The following is a 23,391-nucleotide window of genomic DNA, read 5'->3' as shown; positions in this document are numbered from 1 at the left end:
GACATCCCCCCCAAACAATAGATCTCCTGAGTTAAGTCAATAGCTGCTCTTCTAGGAATTGATAACCAAATGATAATGCCCCCCTGGCTTAACTATATTTTCCATTCAGGATGACAAACAATTGTGTGTTTTTCACATCCAAATGTGCACAGGCTGGAAAAGGTATTGATGAGCATGTACTTTTCAAAGCGAATCAATCTCAGGTTAGCTTTTGAGCTTTTGCCAATGCATGGAATCATCTCCTGCCTACTCAGGGATACCACAATGCTTCACTGCAAAGAAACTGTAATGTAGTGCATCACTGAGAGCGAAATTTAATCTTGGAATACTTTTATTAGTGTAAGCAATAATAACATGAATCTAGGATGATGCTGAAACCAGATACATTTTTGTCGGTCATGTGAGAAATCTGCCATTAGATGCCAAGATACCATGGTCAAGATCTTGGTTAATGACCAGTGGTCAATTAGGATCATTTCAGTTATCTGATGCATGATGACTATAGGAGATGTGCATTACTGAAAACTGGTTAATACTTAAACCCCTGTCTGTTCACTTGGTAGTTTTTAAATTATGCACTTCTGGCCCACTTTGTTCCATATTTTAATTGAGGCCCCTAAACTATGTTTTTATATATATTTTCTGATATAAACAGTTCACGTATAGTCCCTGCAATTATCTCACTCAACAAATTCACATTTAACTTTTTAAATACGTCAGTTGTAGCTCTTTTTTAATATAAGCATGTTTCTTTACAAACTCAGCTTTAGAAGAAGAAAACACTACACCTATGGGATTTATTAAAAACCTATGCTTTATGTGTGTTGCCTACCTGTGATTCAAGTCAAAAAATAAATTATAAAATGAAATACCTGGTATAGGTAACATTTTGATAGGTGTATCTTATTATTTCAAAAAGGTGTCCTTTCTAATTGCTTAAAGCAGGGGTTTGCACTTTTTTGTCTTTTTATGAATTGTTATATTCAATTAAAGGTTTTTGTTCAGCATGCTGCTTTACAAAATGCAGCGCTCATTAATTGAATGTCAAGGAGGCCCTCTCTTTAATTGCTTTGTCATTAATTCTTGGGTAAAAAAGGAGAGGTTAATAAATTCACTTTAAAGGCCTGGACTGATCAATAGCTCTTGTCAGTGCCCAGATTGATATGGAGCTCTGGATCTGGAAGGTCCAGATTTCAGCATCACCTTTGTTTCATCATCTTAATTAACTTGGATTCAAAGCATCCTGCATCTCTGACCTTACTGTTTGTTTTTCTTCTGCAGCAAAGGTAATTCCTACTTACAGACTATTCATAGACCCTTTAAGTTATGAACTGTGTGCATCTGTCATGTAAAACTGGAAGAGGTATGTGTCTGCCACAATGCTTTGCATGTTCAGTTGTTGTGGATGATAATGGATAAACTTAAAAGACAGGTTAAATTATACCTGTACAAATTAATTCATTTTAGATCATTTATATATCGTTGTAGAATGTCAAATAAATAAAACTTTTTCATCATAAGATTGGAAGAACTAAGCACAATTTATTAGGTATGCATTTTCTTACAGGCATTTTCTTAAAAAAATAACATTTATTTTACCAATTGGAATTGTGTGCATTGCTCAATTGGGCACAAATAAACCACAGCAAAGATGTGAAAGGTCAATGTTGCAAAGTCAATGATATATAATGTGGACAAAAGAGCCCCGTCTGATATTGACTGTATCTAATATTCATGATGGGGGCATCTGATCTGTTGGCTGGTTTAAATATAGCCCTGTCTGGTGCAAGGAAAAGGTTTAATGGGAAATGGTTGGCATTCCTTTTTCCTAAAGGCAGAGAGATATTGGGAGAGAGCGAGGGAGTGAGAGAGCGAGAGAGCCAGAGACAGAGAGAGAGAGAGGAGAGAGCAAGGGAGAGGAGAGAGAGAAGAGAGAGCCGACGCCAGAGCCACGAGTTTGAACTAGCGAGTCTCTCCAAGCAGCATGGTCCTGATCACAATTGGATTTCATTTCCAGCTCTTCTTCTGCTATGTATTATCTCAGTCTTCCTTCATGGACAATATTCTGTCATTTCCAGCAGGTAATACAGCACTTTCTCTCCTTTCTGTTCTATGTGCAGTTTGATCTATAAAAAAAAAATGAATGATACAAAAAATGGCTAGGCAAATGTGGAGCAACAGTATCCTGTAATTACACTAATGTTTTTCCATAGCTAACCATGTCATGCACTACAGTCCAGGAGCTCAGGTTAATCTGCCTTTGAGACTTGCTGCAGAGGGTGTTGCATGCATGCATTCTTATTTATTTGTTTTTGCTACTTTTTTACTTTTCTGAAGACATTGGTTGTAATGTGTGCATTGGCTGCCTCTATCTAAGCTCCTTTCTATTTTGGGTTAAAGATGGGCTGAGGGAGAGATCCAAATGTAAATCTGTTTCTATAAATAACTATTTCCACCCCCTTCACTGCCCCCACCTCCTCTCCCCACCCCCTCACCAGTGCCACAGGACTCCACTCGGATGTTAGGAGAGTAAACATCAGCTGGCTTTCGATATGTCACTAGCAAATACTCAAATGACTTTTATAGCATTCATTGGTCCTGTGAATGGAAAAAACTGTAGTATCACACGCTGCTAACCAATTCTTGGGCTTAGTGGGTTTCCATCCTTGACCTTTACACACAGAAAAGTAATAGCAGTAGAAAGGTATGCCGAAGTTAGGACTTCAATTAGGACTGTTTTGCACCCAAACACGGATCTGTCAAAGATTTGACAATCAAATGTGCTTCATTGCAGTGCAATCAAATATTTCCCTTCTTGAAAATAATGTCAACAACGCAAAAAAACTTTGCAAGACCAATTACTGTATTGTCAAGTCATGGCATATATTTGCTACTTATCCTTAACTTGTTTCAGTGTATATTAATCATGTATATGCTTAGCTATTATGATTATGCTCTAGTCATTAAAATAAGGACCAGCCATTGTTTTGTTTCCTCACAACTGAAAATGTATTATTGTTTTCTTGTCCAAATGCTAGTGAGGGCTGCAGGATGGGCGATGACTGTGATTTAAAATTGCCGCCCGCTTCTGTATTCTTACCCTTCATTGTTTATAAGCAAATAAGCAAAGGACCATACCACATGGACTGGTCTAATTAATTGGTCTTTAAAACTGAATTATGAAAAAATGCAACCCACTGACTGTTCCTCATTTACAAAAGCACAATAGTGCAAATCTTGATGCAAGGAGCAGCTAGTTGATTAACGAAGGAAGGAAACAAAAGCAACACACATAATGACAATACATATAGCAAAAGAAGATCTAATAGGGACAATACTTACTCTTGTATCTAACATAATTAGAATTACTAACATGATTTAACTGTGAAGCACACCCTTCGTGTAATATGGATAATCTCTCTCATGTTTAGGCTGTGTGGTTAATTTTAAAATAGATATTATCTGGTATTTTAGTAAATTTGTCTGTGCCAGTTAAAATCAGATATCACCCTTTACTTGATCAGAAACATGCAAGTGTTTTACAACAAGAAAAACCTTCTGAAAAGATCTGTGAGGGCAGAATGTGAGGAAATGAAGCACCAAATCCAGGGACTTATGAATGGGATTGGGAACAATGATTGAGGAGATGCCTTATCTCTGTTAGTTTTGAGGTTTCAACAACAGTAACAATCAAAACCGGGACAATAACAGAACCATGGACAATGCACAACGATATGAGACAAAGTCACAAAAACGCAGATGTCATTAACCAACACTTTCAATGTTCTTATAGAAAAAGGTATTATTGCAACCCTGTTCTAGGTGAACATAGCCGTGCTGCTGTTTTTTTCTTCCATTTCTTTTTTCCGTTATCTGTACTGTGATAATTGGCTTTACAGCTGTTTGAGCCTCATGTTAGCTGTACACCTGTCTTTTTAAGCCTGTGACCAAACTGGTAAACTAGAAACACACACACAGTATTGAGCAGCTGCTGCTGTCACAGGAGCTCCAGGGGTGATGACTGTCTGTCACACGTTCAGCAAGATGCTCTCTTCAAGGTAAATCTATTACACAAGATCTCAATGGTTCGGTTCTTGCTGTTGTAGAGATTGTTCCTTTGAAGTGAAGGCCTTGAGACCCTTCAGAACACCAGCACTACACTCAAAATGTATCTCCACAAACTCCTAGTCCACACAAGCAATACCGCGATTGATTTGACAACTGTGTGTCGTCTTAAATTTAGTGAAAATATAATATATAATATAATATAATATCTTAATTCTACCCTTTCAGATCATTCAGATTATCTTTCTAGCTGATACCTTGGCCTAATGTAGCATAATCAATACTTTCTTTGGGCTTCTAACTGTGGATGTATGTGATGTATTGATGTGACACTTGATGGTTTATGGAATAAACTGCCTTGCCAGACAGTGGACGTTGATTTACCGAGACCTGTCCAGAAGCAGCTTTGATTAGTTTTTTGGATCAATAGGTTACAAACAACTTTACAAATAACATAGATCAATGGGTCTCTAATTTTTCATCTGGTTGTCACGTATCCGTAGTTATGTCATATCCTTATGTTTGCTGTCATCAGAATTAGGTTTCTTGTGTATACATTGTCCTAAGGTTGCAGTTTCTGGACTCTGCAGGCAAATGTCCATTGGAGATTATATTTGCATGATAATTGGCTTGGTGGTGGAAAGAAGAATTATGAGTTTCCTTTTTATCATCATAACCAAAGCAGCCTGTAGCACCTTTTGAAGTGAGCTGTACCCTATTTACATTGTATACAGTAGCTCACAGTTACTTATTAAAATAATAATAAAATAAAAAGCATTTTACCATGTAAATGTTTCCTCACAGATCAGCATTTGTATTATTGATCTTATATTAACACCACTCTACCTAAGCAATTAAATGTATTCGTCTATATTTTCAGGAGTTTGTGATTCTGGTAACCAGTACTGTTTTTTGGTTTTAGTTAAGTTTACTGACAATGTCCCTTTTCTGTTGTCTGTATATGTACGTGTGTGTGTCCTTGTGCACTAGCAATCAAATCTCTGGATCAGAAGAAAAAGTTCAATATATGCTGTCTCTTAACTCCGCCCCCTCCACCTCTATTCCCTCCCCCTCCCCTGCTTAGAGAACGCAGGAGTCATGTGAGTAAATACTTGATGCTTTTCCAAGAATAATGTGACATGTGTAGTTGGCTCTATCTCTTGTATTTCTGGAACAGCACTTTATCTGAGCTGAAGTGTTGTTTCTCAATAAGCACTATGTGAGAATATTGTTTTTATAATGCTTTGATAATGCTGTGAAATTATTTTGTAAACTGTGAGTCGCCCTGGATCAGTCTGCGAATAAATATATCATAATACAAATATAATAATATAAAATAGACAAACATACCAATGGGAATTCATCATTTTAATAATAAAAGTCATACCAGTCTGCAGATATTGTTGGGGAACTAGGTTAGAGTTAGTTTTACCTGTATGTGAGTTTCTGATTGTCATACACTCTGCCATATTTCAAAACACTTTAAAAACAAATTGTATTAAATATTGTAAGGAACAGTAGAGAAAGAGCTGCTATTACTTTATAATTCCAGTGTGTACTAGGGATATGGAATAATGAATATCTTTATTAAATGGCAGCTATTGAGAAAGAGATGCAAAACATTCGATGGAGACATATTAGTATAGGCGTTAGAAACATTTCTGAATAGCTTGATCGTAATTGGTTTGTTGGAATGTCTCCATAGTCCTGAACTCCAGATATCTGTGACTGTGTTATTATACTGTAGTCTACTGTTTGAAGTTTAAAAGACACGGAGACCTGCTCTAGCACATCTTGTTATGTTTCTCTTCATTAATTTAACCCGCTTATTTCACCAGAATGATCAAACAAATAACAGCGATGTTGGAGATGGAGGAGAAGAAGAAGGAGAGAACCCCATAGGGCCCGGGTGTGTGCCAGGGCCCACTGGCCCTCCTGGACCACAGGTAGAGAGCTCTCCGCTGGCCTGGCTTTGTTCAGAGCCCTCTCTGTCAGCAAACTGCTCGTGAAGCCACAGAGTTGATGCTGACCATGGCCCGACTGTGGCTTCAATCCAGCCCATAATTCACTTGTGTTGATTAAGCAAACACACTGGCCAATTCATTATTATCAGTGTGACTGTTTGCTTTATCAACACAAGCAAATTAGTTGTTGGATACAACTGGTTGGCTTTTGTGTCTTTTATTGCTGCAAATAGACAGTGGACTACCGCAGCTCGTCCCCCGAAGAGTGGAGCACAGCCGCCCCGATAACATACTACATTTAACAGAGACAGAAATAGTTTATTTCCATTGTCCGCTGCAGCGCTATGGGAACCACTCCCCAAAGCATTGAAGGCTGTGTGGTCTTCTACCGGAGATGTTGTTTCTGTGGTAGTTTTCACTGGAAGTTCAATAACACACTCAAATGACTATAACTCATTTGGGCTCTGTGTTATTGAACTTCCAGTTGGTTAGTAGAGTATTTATCTGGATTGTGGAGCACGTCCTTTTACTAGGAAGAGTCAACATCCCACATCTGTGGAACTTCAGCCTCTGTGTTTGTGACATTGTTTACTAGCATCTTAACTCGAAGATTAGAGGCCATATACTGTTGTCAAAACACTGTGTTTTTGTTACTGTGAGAATAACCCATGAAAACCTATTCACATTTTCTCAGTATTACATATGCATACACAGATTTTAATACCCATAATAAATAAGTAAAGGGTTGCTAAATATTTCACATCAAGACAGTATGAATGAAGAATATATGACATCTTCAAAAACATTTTTTGGAATGGACACAACAAGAAAAAAAATTATGAATCTTTTGAAACTTTATTTACGGAAATGTACATTTTGGAAAGTGTGGATTAAGAATTATTGGTATATTTTGTCCATAGGGTCCAACTGGAATTCCGGGTTTAATGGGACCAAAAGGAGAAAAGGTAAGACAATATATTAATGTCTTATTAAGTATGTATATATTAGAAAGGCTAATGTATTGAAAATGTAAAATTAAAAATATGTTCTCATGTGGCTTTGTTATGAATCAGACTGTCCGTAATGTGACAGCGGTTTCTGAGATTTTATATCTATGCTGTAAATGTACTACATGAGCAATAAAGACTTTCATTCTGCTGAACTAACTAATTCATGTGGGATGTTTAATCTGAGGGCCGAATTAAATAAAAATGTTGACCCACCCGCTAACAGCAAATTACAAACCTAGATTTGGTAATGGTTATTATTTTTAAAAGAAGAAGAGACTGAAAATTAATGAAGCCACCCCTGAGAACAGGTGTGTAGTTTTCTATTAGCAAGTGCGTCAGAGTTTTGATCTAATCCAAGCCAAAGCATTTAAAAGACAATTGTTATGTAAATTCCACACTAAGAGCCCAATCAGTGATGTTTCTTCCTCCCCTATGTTGCTAGGGAGAAATCGGCAGACCTGGAGCGAAGGTGAGAGAAACCATTACTCATGTTCTGGATGTAAGTGGATTTGCTGTGAATCTGAGATAGCACTTGCTCCTGATTGACGCGCATAGTGAGATTCTGAGGAAACACAACCTTGACAGTGAATACAGGGTGAGTGTTTTAATCTAACGAAACGTGTGCTGAGAACTGCCAGAGTAGGATTCCCTTTCTGTGCCATGGACATTCATTATCTGAAGTCAGGCTACCGTATACATTAACCTGCCAGCCAAAAAGAGCGCCGTGACCTGTACTGTATTCCCTCCCTGCTATTGCTAAGGTCAAACACTGAAGATAGGAGGAGATTTACATTTGTTTTTATGTTAGACCTCTTCAAAGGGTCACTTGGCTGTGAAGTGTTACCCAGTGTTGAGTGAGGAGAGAGGCAAGTCTTAAATTTAACGGCTGCAGTAACTTGTCACCATTTTTTATGAGCTATTATTTTACATCGCAAGAAGCTGATATGTGTTGGTCTTGATATATTCAGTTAGTAGAATTTCACCTAAGTGGCCTAAAAACATGGCTGTGTTAAAGTTCCTCATCTTTAACAATGTGGGTTTGTTCAATGTGTTGAGAAAACAAAGGTATAAATGAGCAAGTTCCTTAATTACCGAATACTGTAATTTATATCCAGTATCCTATAACTTTTTCATATTTTAAAGAGGTCTCCCAGTCTGCTTGTTCTGCATTCCAGAGAGCTCCCAGCAATGCGGTGTAATTTCGCTTAGTGCTTGTGCAGAATCATAAATCATTTTATTTCCAAGACCGAGACTGGGTCATGTGGCTTTTACAGGCCATCATTTAATTAGAACTGGCTGTGTGACCAGCCGTGGCTCAATGTACTACACGTTTCTCATTTGCCACATACATCAGAAAGGCTGAGGAGATATATCTTGTATAGGTTCTGTTACTCTGTTACATTAGGGATATTTGTTCAGAATGGCACCATGATTGATTTCTTCACAAGTACATTTATATATGTCACACAACACAACAGAGAAATATTAAATAAACCTCAACGTGAAATACACTTTACAATACAAACAGGTTCTCCAAATATTCCCACCACAAGAGTGAAGCTACCGTACGCACATATACTTAGATACTGACTGCCTTGGTACCTACAGTACAATAGAACAGACCTGACTGCTTCCTTCAGCTGGTCTTTTGTGACGGTCATCTGCAGGCCTTGTCCTCCTCTGTGTTGTGCTGTGTCAGAGGTCACAGTTCGCCTGTCCTGAAGGTCTCCTGTTTGTCACTGCAGGGTCGGCCGGGTCCACCAGGTCTCCCAGGGCAACAGGGGCCAGCTGGTTGGCCAGGACCAAATGGGCCCAAAGTGAGTAAGTTCTTCTTCCTGGTATAGACACTCCTAAGTCTGTGATTCAGTTCTGTCTAAGCCTTATCTGGACTGCCCTGACAATATGAAATACCCTGGGCCCAGTTGTTCAGAAGTAATCTGATTGGATTTCGGCTATCGGATTCGATCAAATCTTGAAAATGGGTTGTTCAAAAGAAAAAAAAGATTCTGAAATCAGATTAGATCACGTAATCCAGTCTTGGTTTTGGGTGGATTCAGGGTGGATTTCAGGAACAAAATGTAATAAAACTTTAAAATTGGTCAAATAATACAACATTTGTATCGTGTAGTATATATACATTTACTTGATTTGTTTAACCATTACAGTGATAAAGTAGACATTAGGCTACCTATTAAGCCTTTCAGTACAGTAAAGTAAAAATAAAAAATAATGATTTTGTCCCCATAAAATAATCCCCCAAACAGCTGTCAATATCAAACAAAAATAATGTATTTAATTTGAACTGTCATTCATCACTGTATATTAATTACAGTGACACAATAATCAGAGATTAACCAGTCAAAAGTCGTTATTTATTTGTTGTGGGTCAGATGAAGGGTCTGACTGTTTAAGAGAAATTGAAAATGGAAGGGGATGTTTGTATTGTTTTACTGTGCTGTTTTCTGTCTCTTCAAATAATTACACTTAGAGTGATCCCACGTAGCTAGTAGACTACATTGTGATATGTAGTGCCATTTAGCCATTTTAGCACTGGTAATCCGGATTTGGTAATCTTGAAAAGTTTGTATCTGGATCAGAGTGGTCCAATCCAATGTTGCTTTGAAAAACTGGCACAAAAGTAAGATGGATTACCTGATCCTGGACAGCATAACATGCGATTTCCAAATCCGGGTCATTCTGATCCAGATTAAACATTTTGAACAACTGGGCCCTGCAGACAGTGACATTATGTTCTCCATCAATGCGTATGAAAGGGGCATTAAAGAGCTGAAGTAAAGGAACAGAAATGCTGCCTTTCAAAAAGCATTTAGGAGCTGAGGCATTATTAATCTGCTCCGGTTGTCCATATCCATCCACTGCCGTGACTTGAATCTGTCAAAAGGCATCAGTGTGGCAGGTTTCTCTGTGTGAAGCACTGTAGATCCATGCTGTTCATTCACGTCAACAGTGCGGGAGCTGGTTTTCTGTCGAATGTCTTTGCTCCCGGGACACCAGGACTGGATCCTGTACATACCATGTTGTTAAAGTCATAATAGTTGTTCAGTATGATGAAGGATGTGTATCCAGACATGGTCAATCAATATGTATCCATATATTTTTTCTGCTTCCACACCTGGATTTTTATCTTTCAAAGATGACAAATAAAAGTGGATGGGCTTAAATTAACACAATAACATATCTGTCATGAGTGCACCAGGTTCAAATACCTGTTTCACCCTCTAGCTACTGATGTCCCTAATGCTCCTTTTTGTAGATGCCAAGAGAGAGCTAGAGCGAGAGCATTGTTCAAAATACTCTATAGACATTTAAAATATTTCTTGTTATTCTTATTTTATTTTATTTTAGTTACTATTTAACTTTTATGGGAAAGTTTTTTTTAGTTTGTTGGTTAGTTTCCTATTAAATAAATGTCCTTCCTTGTCTGCTGTGTTTCTTTCCTCTAAGTCCGGGGCTTTATTCTTAATATCACAGGGTGAAAAGGGAGACCCGGGGTTAATGGGATTGCCAGGTGCAAGAGGACCAATGGGCCCTAAGGTTTGTTACCCCAGCTGCCGTCTGCCAACACACACCTCTGTATTAGGATATAGCAGGGGCAGCTGCCAGGCACCCCCCCCTGCCCCCTTTACCCCCAGTGTTCAGCTGGACCCCAAGCCATGGACTGTGAATTCAGCTGGCAACAGCTTGAAGTCTCGGGTCAAGAGTTGAAACTGAGTGATGTAATTCCACCACCAAAAGCACTCTTCGAAATGAGTAATAGCTCGTTTTATTTCCTGCACTGAATTGATATACCTAAGGCAATGTTACATTACAAATAAAAATACAGATAATAATCATAATAGTATTAATTTATTTTGATGGAATCTGAAGTAGCATTAGCTAGAATTGTTTTCAGTTGTTGTGTGGTACTATATGCATCTCTCATTATTTTATTCTGATGTATGTTAGAATCTGTCTCTGCTTCTCTGTTTTCCTTGCTCACACACATTCATGGCATTATGTTACAGGATGATTTAATCCCAATGAAAATGTATTTGTATTCCTCGGCAGGGTTTGCCTGGATACAAAGGAGAAAAGGTAATCAATTATGGTTATACTGCATTATGTTCGATGGCTTATATTTTACGCTTTGTTTATTTAGATCTCTTTTCACTAACACTTCAGAGCTTCAGTTATTTGGCAGATGTGGACAGTGCTGGTGATAAAGAAATGTAGTCTTGTAACAAGCAGTATGATGTTTGTCTGTTGAAATTAGTTTGCCTTGTGTTGTCTTTTTTATTCTTACCTGTTTGATAGAAAATGTAAAATACCATAACACAGTGTCAATACTTACCACATGCACACAAATCCTGATTCAGAAGTGGTCATTTAATGTTTTATTTCTCCTTTAAACGTTTCAATATAACCATCCAAAGTGATGTTCTGGTGTCAGACATGCCGTAGGTATGTTGTTTTGTGTTTAACATTAAGAGAGTCTTCTTGTGCTCTTAGGGTGCCAGAGGTGAAAGGGGAGAGTCAGGCCTGAAAGGAGATAAGGTATTTAAAGGTTTACAATGGTCATTGACTTTGTCATTCAAACTGGGTTTACCGTTTCAACTTCAAATAGAAGAGAATGTCTACAGCTCTTAGGCCGTGGGTTTGGAATTAAAAATTGTGAGGTTATTATCATCAAGGTGACTTCATATACTCCATTTGCTTTCATATCGGCTGTAGCATTCTGGACCACAAATTATTTCAATAAATTGACTTTTCTTCATTATTTGTCTTTTCTACGGGTGATTGTTGCTCAGCACGGAAATTAAATATATTTGTGATATAGTATTATAGAAATAAGTGGCATGTCTTTCAATATATAGAAACTCTCATGTCAAAATATAATTGTTGCTCAGCATCTGAGTCAGAAATGTGGCCACTAAGATCAACAATTTTAGCATGGCTATGTTTCCCCTGGTTAAATTTACAAGAAGATGAAGCCCATGGACAAGTATAAGGAAATGTTTTTTGAAGGACACAAAGGACTTTGAAGCTTAAGAGACTTAAGAGGAGCAATTAGGGTAATCACAGGACCACAAGGATGATGATACTTCATGATAAATATCAAAGAAGTGAGCCCCTACATTTTAAAAAGACACAGAAGAAGAAAACGAATTAAATCTTTAAATATCTCACATGGATGAGTACAGGGGGTAAGGCTTATGCTTCTAAGGCTAAGCAATGCTGATTAGACCAGAGGTCAATCCTGCATATGCTACAAAATTGCACGACATTAGTATTAAAATATATCAAACAATATTCTGGGAACTTTCAAGAACAGACAAAGCGTTCTTTCCTGTTTGAAGCTGAATATGAAATTAGGAAGAAAACATTCTCTTTGACATGCAAGGATCTTATCTTCATAATATCTGTTTTTCTTCTGAGTCCCTCTTCTCTAAGTTTCTGTCACACTCTAATGCCCCCCCAAGGTCAAACTGTGAGGGGGCTTTTAAAGTCCACAGCTGACTCTGCTCTAGCATGTGGAGTTCAATGCAGACGTTGAAAAGGTTTCTTAATGAAGTTGTACCTAATGACAATCTCTATAGATATTTGGCCAGCTGCTCACTGTTGTGCCAATAAATATTTCAGCAAAACAATGCAAAACATAAATAAATACTACTACAGAAAGTATTGTACATTCTGCTTGCATATGTAATGACAGGTGTCTGTCTCCTTAGGGGAATATGGGTCTCCCTGGAATGCTGGGACAGAAGGTCAGTAAAAACTAGTCAACCATTTTTTATACTATTAAACTATAAACATTAATATTTAAATTCTTAAAACAATTATTCGAACATATTGTGTGCATGCATGCCTGGTAGAAGTGGTGTTCTCAAATGTGCACACAGTAACCGAAGGGGTTATAGTCATTTGTGCTTTGTGGGGACCTCAGATATATGCATGGCCAAGTTTCACATATTATTGCACTTTGCAAGTCGCCCTGAACAAGGGTGTTTGCTAAGAAATAAATAATAATCATAATAATAATTACAGATTTTATGATTTTAAAAGTGTGGTACATGTTGGGGTTGCCTATCTTTCTTGCCATTCGATGATGTTTCATGTCAACGGTGACCCTTATTGTGTTCCCCTTATCTGTGTGTGTGGGAACTGGGGGCCGGCCATGACTCAATGCACGTCTGTTTGTCCTGGCTTTCAGGGAGAGATGGGTCCCAAGGGCGAGCCTGGGGTGGCAGGGCATCGAGGACCTACTGGCCGGCCGGGCAAAAGGGGCAAACAGGTAAGAGTTCTTTCAAGCCTCTTTGTAACAATCAGATCTGTTCTAGTCAGCTTTCAAAAGACAAGAAGATGCAGCATTAGAATTATTACTAGTAGTATTAGATTTTTATTAGAAATATGTGCATGTTTTTTGTGTGTTTTTTAATTACTATTACCTTGATGGAGACAGTTGGATGCTGAAAAAAGACTTTATAGTATTTCTTACTTTGTTTTGGAAGTGCTGTGAGAATTGCGTTGATCCTAGACTACCAGATACTCTTTAGATACTTAGGAGGAATGCTTTTATTGGAATTAATTTGTTATCAGAAGCAGCTGCACAAGAAGACTTCAAGAGTCATACACTGAAAAGAGCACAGCACATTTGGGATTGTAACAGTATGCAACATGTTAGAGTTGTATCTTGGAACTCATGGGGATTGAGTCAATTTTTAAAGCAGGTTTTAATCAAAAACTTATGAAGTTATTATTATTATTATTATTATTATTATTATTATTATTATTATTATTATTATTATTATTATTATTATTATTATTATTATTAAGTAAGAAATTTGGGAAAACAAATGTTCTAAAGCTCACTGTCAGATGACTCTAATGTCTGTTGAAGTAAACCCCACCCAGCACCGAGCTCAAAATGAGACATAATGCTCGGGGGAACTTTGTTTGTGCAGCCAATGGTTTTCCTACTAAATGAGACAGTTACCTCACTAATGAAATGACATCTCTATCTACTAAAAATATAGAAACTCTATCTCATGGTCGATGTATTTATATATAGTTACAGAGTGTCGGCCAGGATAATTGAATGCTGAACAAAGTACTAAAATTAATCAGATCCGCTGCAATATGCAAGTCTCCTATAGAGAGGGGATAGCTTAAAAAAATTCTTGCTGCTTCAAGAACAATAACATTTTCAATAACAAAAATAAATAAATAAAGATTGATTGACAACACGGATTCCTGTTTATACTTCGACAGCTTTATTCTGATTTTTCTGTTGTGCTTTTTTAGCACATGAGCACATGCTCAACAGCTGCAGCACAGCACACATTTAGCCTGAAAACGATACCTGTTTACAGTTGCAGAGCCTTCGAGTTGCTCATTGGATATGTGGAAATACCGAGTTTAGACTGAGTTTTCTCCAACAGTTCCTGGTTGAGAGAGCTTTCAATTAGTGGCAAGACTCCAGTCTCTGGGAATGTAGATTGAAAATATACCAGCTAGACCATTAGTAGAGTCAGCAAATAATCTTGCGTTATTGGTTTAATTGTCCTGCTTGTATTCAAGAAAATTGGAATGCTTTGTTTTGGCTTGTAATATATTATGAAATAAGTCAAGAGTACAATGAATAATCCTGAACTGAACAAGCTCCTCTCCAACGGCTATTAAAATGCTTATACTGTTAGTATCTAGGAACTCATATTTGCAGTTCCTGCCCCGTTGGTTTTCTTCTGTCTGTTTATGGAAGGGTTTGAGAGTGCTTTTTCACCTCTCACACATTGGTCTATTTCCTGTACCCACATCTGTTTGACACCCTAATGTAATACTGTCCTGCCATGTAATGTATGGCACCAAGGGCTTTGGCTAATTTAGTAAGGACTTCCAGTTCCTCTGCCATTTTAAGACCAAGCTCGATAATTCTGTAAATCCTTCCCGAGCTCTCAGTTTAACCCATTGCCGTCTGTATTTCTCAGTATTGCTGCTTTCAAGTTTGATCAGATATCCTTTTTTATATATATCTTTGTGGGGGGGTCTACATAAAGCAGTGTTTGTGATTCGTGTGTTGACATGATGGTATCTTAAATGTTGCTTTCACAAAGTTATTCGGTTACACGGGAAAATACCTCTTCCAGGGGCTGAGTCGCAGTCAGCTCGCCTTTCACAGCCTGGCACAGAGCACTGTGGGAAGGGAGACGTGGAGGATGAGAGGAGACTGTTGTTTACGGGACTAGCCCCTCTCTCCTGTGAGATCCAGCAACAGCTAATGGAGACCTCCATGCTGTCGTTGAATGATTCGTTTGTGTCACACTCCACTGCTGTTTCAGACCAAGACATGCTGAGAAAGAAAACATCTTTAGGGTATCTTTAGAGCTGTTTATTGATCTGTTTTGTTCATGTATTTATTCTAAATCAGATCTACAGCTGATTAAAGCAAAATCTCACCCCTTCTTTTAAAAAAAACAACACACTGTCACTCACTTTTTATTATGCTTGCACTAATCTCAATGACTTTCGATATATATCCCCAATCTATGACTGTTGGGATGAAGACCCAAATTGAAGTATACTGAATTAATTACTTGGAGGTCCCTAGTTTTAAACTGTAGGACTCGCCATACATTTACAATAGTCATTTTTTATAATTTTCCCCACAATGACAGAAGACTGGTGAAATAATGCAGTCTTGCAGGGCAATTTCTCTTGGGATCCATCCAAAAACCAGCAGACTACAATGAGCCAAGGAGTTACTGTGGTTGCTTTACACAATGCTGCACTAGCACTAGTCTGTGCAGTTAATCACATGTCCCGTGCGTTTCCTTGCAGGGAGCGAAGGGGAGCAGTGGGACCCCTGGAGCAATAGGTCCTGCAGGGCCACCTGGTCCGACTGGCCATCCAGGACCCCCCGGCCTCCCTGGGTCAGGTAAGCGCAAACTGCTCCATTATCTATATCTATGCATGTGGTGCCTTACAGATTTGTGGTTAAGATAATTAAGAAGTGTAAGCATCCTAAAACTTTGGCCGTACAGCAAATTCTGGATCTGCAACCACAAAGTATGTATTAGGAAGGAATGAGGAGAATAGCCATCAGTATTCACAGGATGTCACTGTACATGCTCTAAATAGAGTCCATATTCTGGATTGAAAATTTGGCGCTGAAGCTGCCATTGCAGGAAGTGGCTCCGGTCTGAGCCTGTCTTTTTAGCTGCTGAAAAATTTGATAGCACCTCGCCGTGAAACGGAGAGCCCGTAAGATGCTGATGTCATGACATACTATCCTCAAAGCGACTGGCAGAGAGCAGGAAATCTTCACAGGCGTGCAACCATTATGTCACCAAGCACTTAAGATGACAGCTGGCGTCTTGTTCACGTTTCTCTGTGAATTCGTTAGGCAAGGTGTTTTATCCTGAATGATTTGTACAGAAGATTGGATGAGTGTGTTGGCTCACGACACAGCAATATCTCAGGATTGGCATTTTTTTTTTAGGGATTTTTATTGTTTTTCTATTTGGTTGGTTACTGAACTCATAGTAGCTCCTACATACAGACTGTGTGATTGTAGAGACCAAAAGGTAAAGTAAATAAACATCAAGGAAGAGTGGAGAAATGTTTTTGCCAAATTTATTTTAATGTCTTTTCATAAAATATCTACTGCAACCAGAAGCCTGAAAAACCTGAAAATTTATGAATTTCCCCTTCAGCGAACCTTAACAATGACTTGACCTCACCGCATTTCTTGCGTGACTACCGACACAAGCCAGTTTGGAAATCCTTATTGTATTTGTGTCTTACTGTTCATTCAAAGGGAATTTCAGGGTTGGACCAAAGGGGGATAAAGGAGTACCTGGAAACCCAGGACGGTGCTACTGCAACCCCCCCGTGACTGTGAATAACCCCCCCTATGAGGAGCCCGCCCTGGGAGTCGGCTACCCCAGAGTGCCAGTGGTTAGTTTGCATTGATGCGTCTCATTCTGCTTCAGATTTGACCAGCCAATAACAACAGACAGTTCTCAGGAATATTTTTCAATTTGCCTTTTATTTCTAACTCCATAAGCAACTGACAGCTCTCTAAGATTTTCAACATTTTTTTTCTTTCTAATTTACATTATTGCAAGAAAGGTTTAGGAAGAGATGTTTTTGTTTTGGCTGACTAGTAATGGTCTATGGCACTAACACAAGTCATTTAAATCTGTTAAAAAACACAATGTCACCTACTGAGATTTATATGTTCAAATATCAAATGTAATTGGTTAAGACAAGTGAAAATGTATCAATTGGCAGTTATGTAACAGCAGTGATATAATTTCTTACAACAATGTGTCTGTGTTCCTTGCTATGAATTGTATGTTCAAAAATGACATAAGGTCTATTGACTTTTTCTTTAGATATTCGTGGTCAACAATGAAGAAGAACTTGATAGGCTTAACACTGACAATGCACTGGCCTTCCGAAAAGATCAACGGTCACTTTATTTCAAGGACAATGAAGGATGGCTTCCGATTCAGGTATTTAACCATTGTGTGAGAGTTGACTGCATGGTTTGAATGATGCAAAGCAATGGAGGAGAAAAGTAGGAAGAGGTTTGATTGAGAAAGCGCATCGACAGAGCTGCAGATTGAACAGATCTCGTTCTGCAGCTCACACCCTTCCAGTCCACTGAGAAAGTGCCCGAGTCTGATGGCTACTGTGGAGATGGGATTGTCCAAGCCTACAATGGGGAGGACTGCGATGACGGCAACAAAATTGTAACCGATGGCTGCATTAGTAAGTGAAAAATTAAATGAAACTCAGATATCCATACATATACATGTGCAGTGCTTTTAAAATCTCTTCCACATTGCAATTCAGCCGAGTTTCTTTCTTAAAGCTCTGTAACTGAAATGTAGACATAAGATGTATGTTCTAACTGTGTACTTTCTGTATATGAGTTTGATTGTATTGCATATGAAAAGTACTCACAGTAAAGGAAGGAACTGCAATTTCCCTTGATAATTACATTTCAAAACAAATCTGTGATGAGGATGATGAACTGGCGACACATTCAGTTTCAACTGTAAATGATCCGTGACCGTGTTTCTTATTCCATTGCTTGCTATTACAGAATGCAAACATGCCTACTGTGGAGATGGCTACCGATATGAAGGAGTTGAAGAGTGTGACGGGAAGGACTTTGGTTATCAGACATGCAAATCCTATCTTCCAGGGTCTGTAGATTTCGATTTTGCTTTCTTAGGATTCAATGTTTGAATGGTGTATCTACATCATTCAATCAGCCATAACATTATGCCCACTGACAGGTGAAGTGAATAACACTGATAATCTCGTTATCATGGCACCTGTCAGTGGGTGGGTGACCCCTGTCCACTGCCGAAAGCGTCTACAATGGGCACGTGAGCATCAGAACTGGACCACGGAGCAACGGAAGAAGGTGGCCTGGTCTGATGAATCAAGAGTTCAAGGTGTTGACTTGGCCTCCAAATCGAGCATCTGTGGGATGTGCTGTACAAACAAGTCCGATCCATGGAGGCCCCACCTCACAACTTACAGGACTGAAAGGATCTGCTGCTAACATCTTGGTGCCAGATACCACAGCACACCTTCAGAGGTCTAGTGGAGTCCATGCCTCGACAGGTCAGGGCTGTTTTGGCGGCAAAAGGGGGACCTACACAATATTAGGCAGGTGGTCATAATGTTATGGCTGATTGGTGTATATCTAAATATACACAGGTATCTGAAACTGATTGCATTTGTTGAGGTTCATTGTATAACAGGAACTGTTAAATAGCATGTTGTATCTCAGGTGACTTAGCTCTAACCAAATGAGGGACATCAATGGAATACCAAATGGGTTTTGTTTATATTAACCTAAACCGAGTCTCTCTCATTTCGTCCTAGGTCTTACGGACAGCTCAAGTGCACAACGTACTGTTACATCGACTCCACAAACTGCAAATATTTCACATGAAGGACAAACTGAAGAGTGGGCCGTGTCCCACAGTGTCTTGTATGTCAGGTGCTATATAACCCAACCGACAGGACTGAGGCAACACAAAGAGAAAAAAAGAAAGAGACAACAATTTTTTTTTTAAATATATCAATCCTTCTGTTCTATTGCTGCTGAAAAGGCATGTAGCTATTGGGGATTTCCGTAAACCCAAATGTACGTCCCGAAACACATAGGACCATTGCATTCTGTCTTAATAATTCAACCAAGGATTAATTACGGTTTGCTAGGTAGACTTCTAACGCTTAGCTGGGAGTGCCTGAGGATTCTCCCTCCTTCCCCACGGGAGAGAGAGCGATGGAGCCACAGGTGAAGACATTAGAGATCGGTGTCAGAGACTGGCATAGATGGAACAACAATACCTCGACTTAGGACTGTTATTATATATTATATTCAGGTAATTTGGGGACTTCAGAACATCTGTATTCTGGGTGCTGTGTTAAAAAAACAATGTAACACTTTACTTTAATGTGAACTAATGTATATGGCATTTGCATGAATAATATTTGACAAAGGCATCAGAAGTACCCGTCACCATAAGCTATGTACATACAGTAGGTAGACTTCTCCCTCCTTGTGTCCGCCATGTAAATATGTACTAATGTCTTGAGTGGGGAGCACTGTGTGTCAGTGTTTTTGTGTAGTACTCAGATTCTGTGTTGATACATCATTGAAGGCTGGTATGCTCTTTATTGGTCGAGAAAACGTCCACAAAGCTGATTCGCGTGATGAGAAAAATGTAGAGCAATGTAGAGCTGTCTTGTTTGGAGAGAGCGATTGATTTCAGTAGCTTCTGAGTGTTCGCAAAGATCTGTCTTCGGGCAGGTTTTTGATTGCCCTTCTTGCGATTGTCCAGCCTGATTCGTGAGCTACATTTCCCACATGAACTCAGGAAAGACCAAATAAAAAATTAACCAATACATAGCCCTTATACCTGCCCTATGAGTTCAGTAATGCTGCCAAGTGTCAATAAATGTTTAGAAGTCTTGTAGTAATTTATTCAAGCATTCTACTAAGGATGTGTTGGCGCTGTAAATTGATAAAACCTCTTTGATTACATTCAATATGTCCTGACATTTCCTCTGAAATCTACAGGTTCTTTGTGAAAACCATTTTTTTTAATGTATTGGAAATTATAAACTGGTATTGGATGCTTTTTGCTGCTATTAAACTTAAAGTGCTCAATATTTTTTAGGTATGCTTTCATTTTCATGAGAACAGGAGTCCAGACGCATAATATTCCTGGCCAGGATCAATGGTCTGTATAGGTTTAGTGTGAAGGTAACCTTTATTATAGCTTCTCAGCACCTCTACATTTATCTTACATTTTGAAGTTACAGAGCCCAACCTTGACATACCTCACTGTCAATTTGCTGCCTTGGTTAGCTTTAATTATGGAACCTCTTAGTAGTCTGATATCTTACCTGGTGAAAAGCCAACTCACAGAATACTGTTTAATATCACAAATTGCAACAGCTTTGCACACTAAGCAAAAATGTGTCCGCAGTGGCTCTTTATATTAGGAAGACCATTGAAGCTTAGAAAAGAATTGTACAGCTGCGCACCCTCATATGGTCTGCAATATGTATTGTATTGACACTATCAATAAAATGGTGTATTTAGACATGTATGTGTTTATTATGTAAATCAAGGAACATAGGAGCCAAAATAGAATGCTTATAATGTGCAAGTAAAACAATACGTGCATCAGGGATGGGATTGCAAATTTTCCTTCATTACCAGTACTGTCACTATGAGAAGTGGATGATGTTAATGTAAAATATGATGTAAAAATCGTTCTTTTAGTATTTTGTAAATCATGGTGTTATGGTACATCTGCATGTACATAATATGGGCATACGCGTGTCAGATTAAATCAAATTGATTGCCAAGGAATCACTGTGATTTTCTATATACCTTAATATGCTTTAAGAGAATGAAACGTTTCTCGGTAGAATTAAATGCGAACTCAGTAAGTATAGACACCGAAAGCATGTTTATTTCAACCTTACACCACGTGTGAGAAAACTGAACTGAAATGGAGAGCATATGAAAGCTGTTTGCTGAGCCTTTATTCTAATCTGGACGTGTTTGATACAGACTTGTATTGTGGACAAATAAAACGTTTAACATGAATTACAGTGACGTTTGGATTGTGGTTTTTAGAATCTGTCTGGCTATCTTGCATTGATTGTATACCATTTTGTCTTAGCACATGAGAAAGAAAACTGTGTGTCATCACAATAGATCTTATATAATTGTAATATTGTTACTCATTAATCAGCATCTCATTTAATTATAATACTTTATAAATCTTACTTTGTATTCCAGTATCATGCTGTGGTTCAGTTTGAACTGCATGTGAAAATGGTGTGAAATAAATCAGCTCATACTTTAAATCTGTTGCACAGTGATCAGGAAAGTTATTTCATGCAGTGGAATTTCTCCCATCAAAAACCAGAGGGACATTTAAAGTAATAAATTGGTCAATAAATTGTACCAAGCATGTTGTCTGTCATACATACTGCATGTTTCCTTTATTCTGCACAGATTTTCACTGTTAAGTCTCAGAGCCCATAGCATGGATGTTGAAAGTGTCCTCCATAGTGTTTCCACTGGGGGTGTGTTGGTTCGTCCTGTAGTTCGGGCAGCTGCTGTAGGTGTGTGTTTGGCTTGAGACCCTGATGGGACAGGAGTTCCCCTCACACAGATCCTATATTTAGAGAGTGAGCGCAGTGTGTAAGTTGTGTACAAATACAAAAGCTCAAATGTTTTGGTAGATGGGGGGGTGGGTTAAACTATTATTAGTCCATGTTGGAAAAAGTAATAGAATCCCCAAAACATTATATATATATATAAATTCTACCAACTTGCAAAGAATATGGAGGAGCAAATGGTGTAACTGAAAACAAGCACAGACTTTTTAAACTTGAAATAGCCCATTTGCTGACATCTAGGGACACTATGTGCCATCTCAACTGCCCAATTTTGCATTCCTTTACCTTTTTTGAAAGACACTTTTGCTGTGCCTTCATGCTGTTTCAGTGCCAGGACATCAGATATCAGGTGATTTAATTAGTCCAAAGGCAGAAACTAATAGGAATATTGACTTCACTTCAGTAGAGATCCCACAGAGCTTGCATTATACAATGTGATTGAGGTGAGCAGTTAAAACAAAACACTGTCAGCATTCCCTTAGTAAATTGCGCCGATGAAACTGTCCATTAGGGATTATAATAGTAAACAAGAAAATGCTTCCTCTTGGAAAATCCTACTGAAGGTCTCAGCCAACGAAAGCACTTTTAAATATAGATCACTGAAAATGTAACCTCTTAACGAACTGCAGCCCAGCCTGAGAGCTTTGTAGATGTAAGGTTTTTAAATACGTGAGCCTCTATTGCATATTGGCACAGGTCTGACTTTTAATAGTCCAAAGGAAGCCAGCAGAGTAGTATACTTTATTGTATATGTAATTACTCAGGCGGTCGAGAAAAAGGAGCCCAGCCAGGGAGGCAAATGGAGATTATGTGTTTAAAACTGGGCACACATTTCTTAACTACATTAGCAGGCAGCACTCCTCTCGAAATTATATTAAGGGCATTTGCTTGCAAAAAACTAAGCAGTAAAAAGCCTACATATGCTTTTTATTCCATCACCCTAATTTTCTTATGGCAGGGCCATATTTTATTTGTAAAGTCCTGCAATGAAGATGCTTTAATACCCCTATGTACAATAAATGTACAATATGGACGCCAGCAGGAATTCCTCCCAGCACAACTGTCGCAAAACACTCAGGTTGGGTCAGATGTAAGTCTACAGTCTTATAGATGTATAGATAAGGCAGGCGGTGCATTGAAATAAAAAGTGTGAAAGGCTTCAGATATTGTGACACCCAACAATATGTCTTGCCCCCTCAATCAAAAAAGGTTAGAATCACTCCACTTCAACTGATCCCTGTCCTCTTCCCAGGACTCCTGAATACAGACTCTGTGATCAGAAAGGGTTTCGGTCGTACACCCCAGGACTGTCACCACAATCCTGTCCTCCCGAGGGGGAAGCTTATTGCTGCCCATGTAGGGGGAGCGGGCGGTGCACAGAGGATTCCCCCCTTTAACATATGCCAGTGTTATGTTTGGTTTACAATGAACAGCTGCTCAATGTACATGTGGCCATCTCTATAGGTATAAATATCCTATAATTGTATTATATGTTTTCAAAGGAGATACATTTTATTGATTAGTCAGTTCCTGCAGTGGAGCAGCGTACAGAGGGCATGTAATATGTAGGCAACCACACTCCGTGCACGGCCACTAAGCTGCCCTATTGTTTCCCTAAATAG

At 38.6% G+C, this 23,391-nt stretch overlaps 1 protein-coding gene across 1 annotated transcript; it reads left to right on the top strand.

The window, feature by feature from the left end:
• The first annotated feature begins 1,845 nt into the window (after positions 1 to 1,845).
• Positions 1,846 to 21,188, top strand: colq (collagen-like tail subunit (single strand of homotrimer) of asymmetric acetylcholinesterase). The gene is made up of 17 exons (XM_066715671.1): positions 1,846 to 2,081; positions 5,056 to 5,165; positions 5,904 to 6,011; positions 6,950 to 6,994; positions 7,482 to 7,508; positions 8,785 to 8,856; positions 10,532 to 10,594; positions 11,108 to 11,134; positions 11,549 to 11,593; positions 12,769 to 12,804; positions 13,251 to 13,331; positions 15,875 to 15,971; positions 16,854 to 16,993; positions 17,434 to 17,553; positions 17,686 to 17,812; positions 18,150 to 18,252; positions 18,944 to 21,188. Exons 1-17 carry the CDS (start codon positions 1,985 to 1,987, stop codon positions 19,011 to 19,013), a joined length of 1,368 nt encoding a protein of 455 aa, XP_066571768.1. The 5' UTR covers positions 1,846 to 1,984; the 3' UTR covers positions 19,014 to 21,188.
• The last annotated feature ends 2,203 nt before the right edge of the window (positions 21,189 to 23,391 follow it).

This window comes from Amia ocellicauda, chromosome 10, assembly GCF_036373705.1.
Source record: "Amia ocellicauda isolate fAmiCal2 chromosome 10, fAmiCal2.hap1, whole genome shotgun sequence".
Classification (NCBI taxonomy): domain Eukaryota; kingdom Metazoa; phylum Chordata; class Actinopteri; order Amiiformes; family Amiidae; genus Amia; species Amia ocellicauda.
The sequence above is the reverse complement of the archived record's forward strand: the minus strand, read 5'-3'. Positions and strand labels throughout refer to the sequence as shown.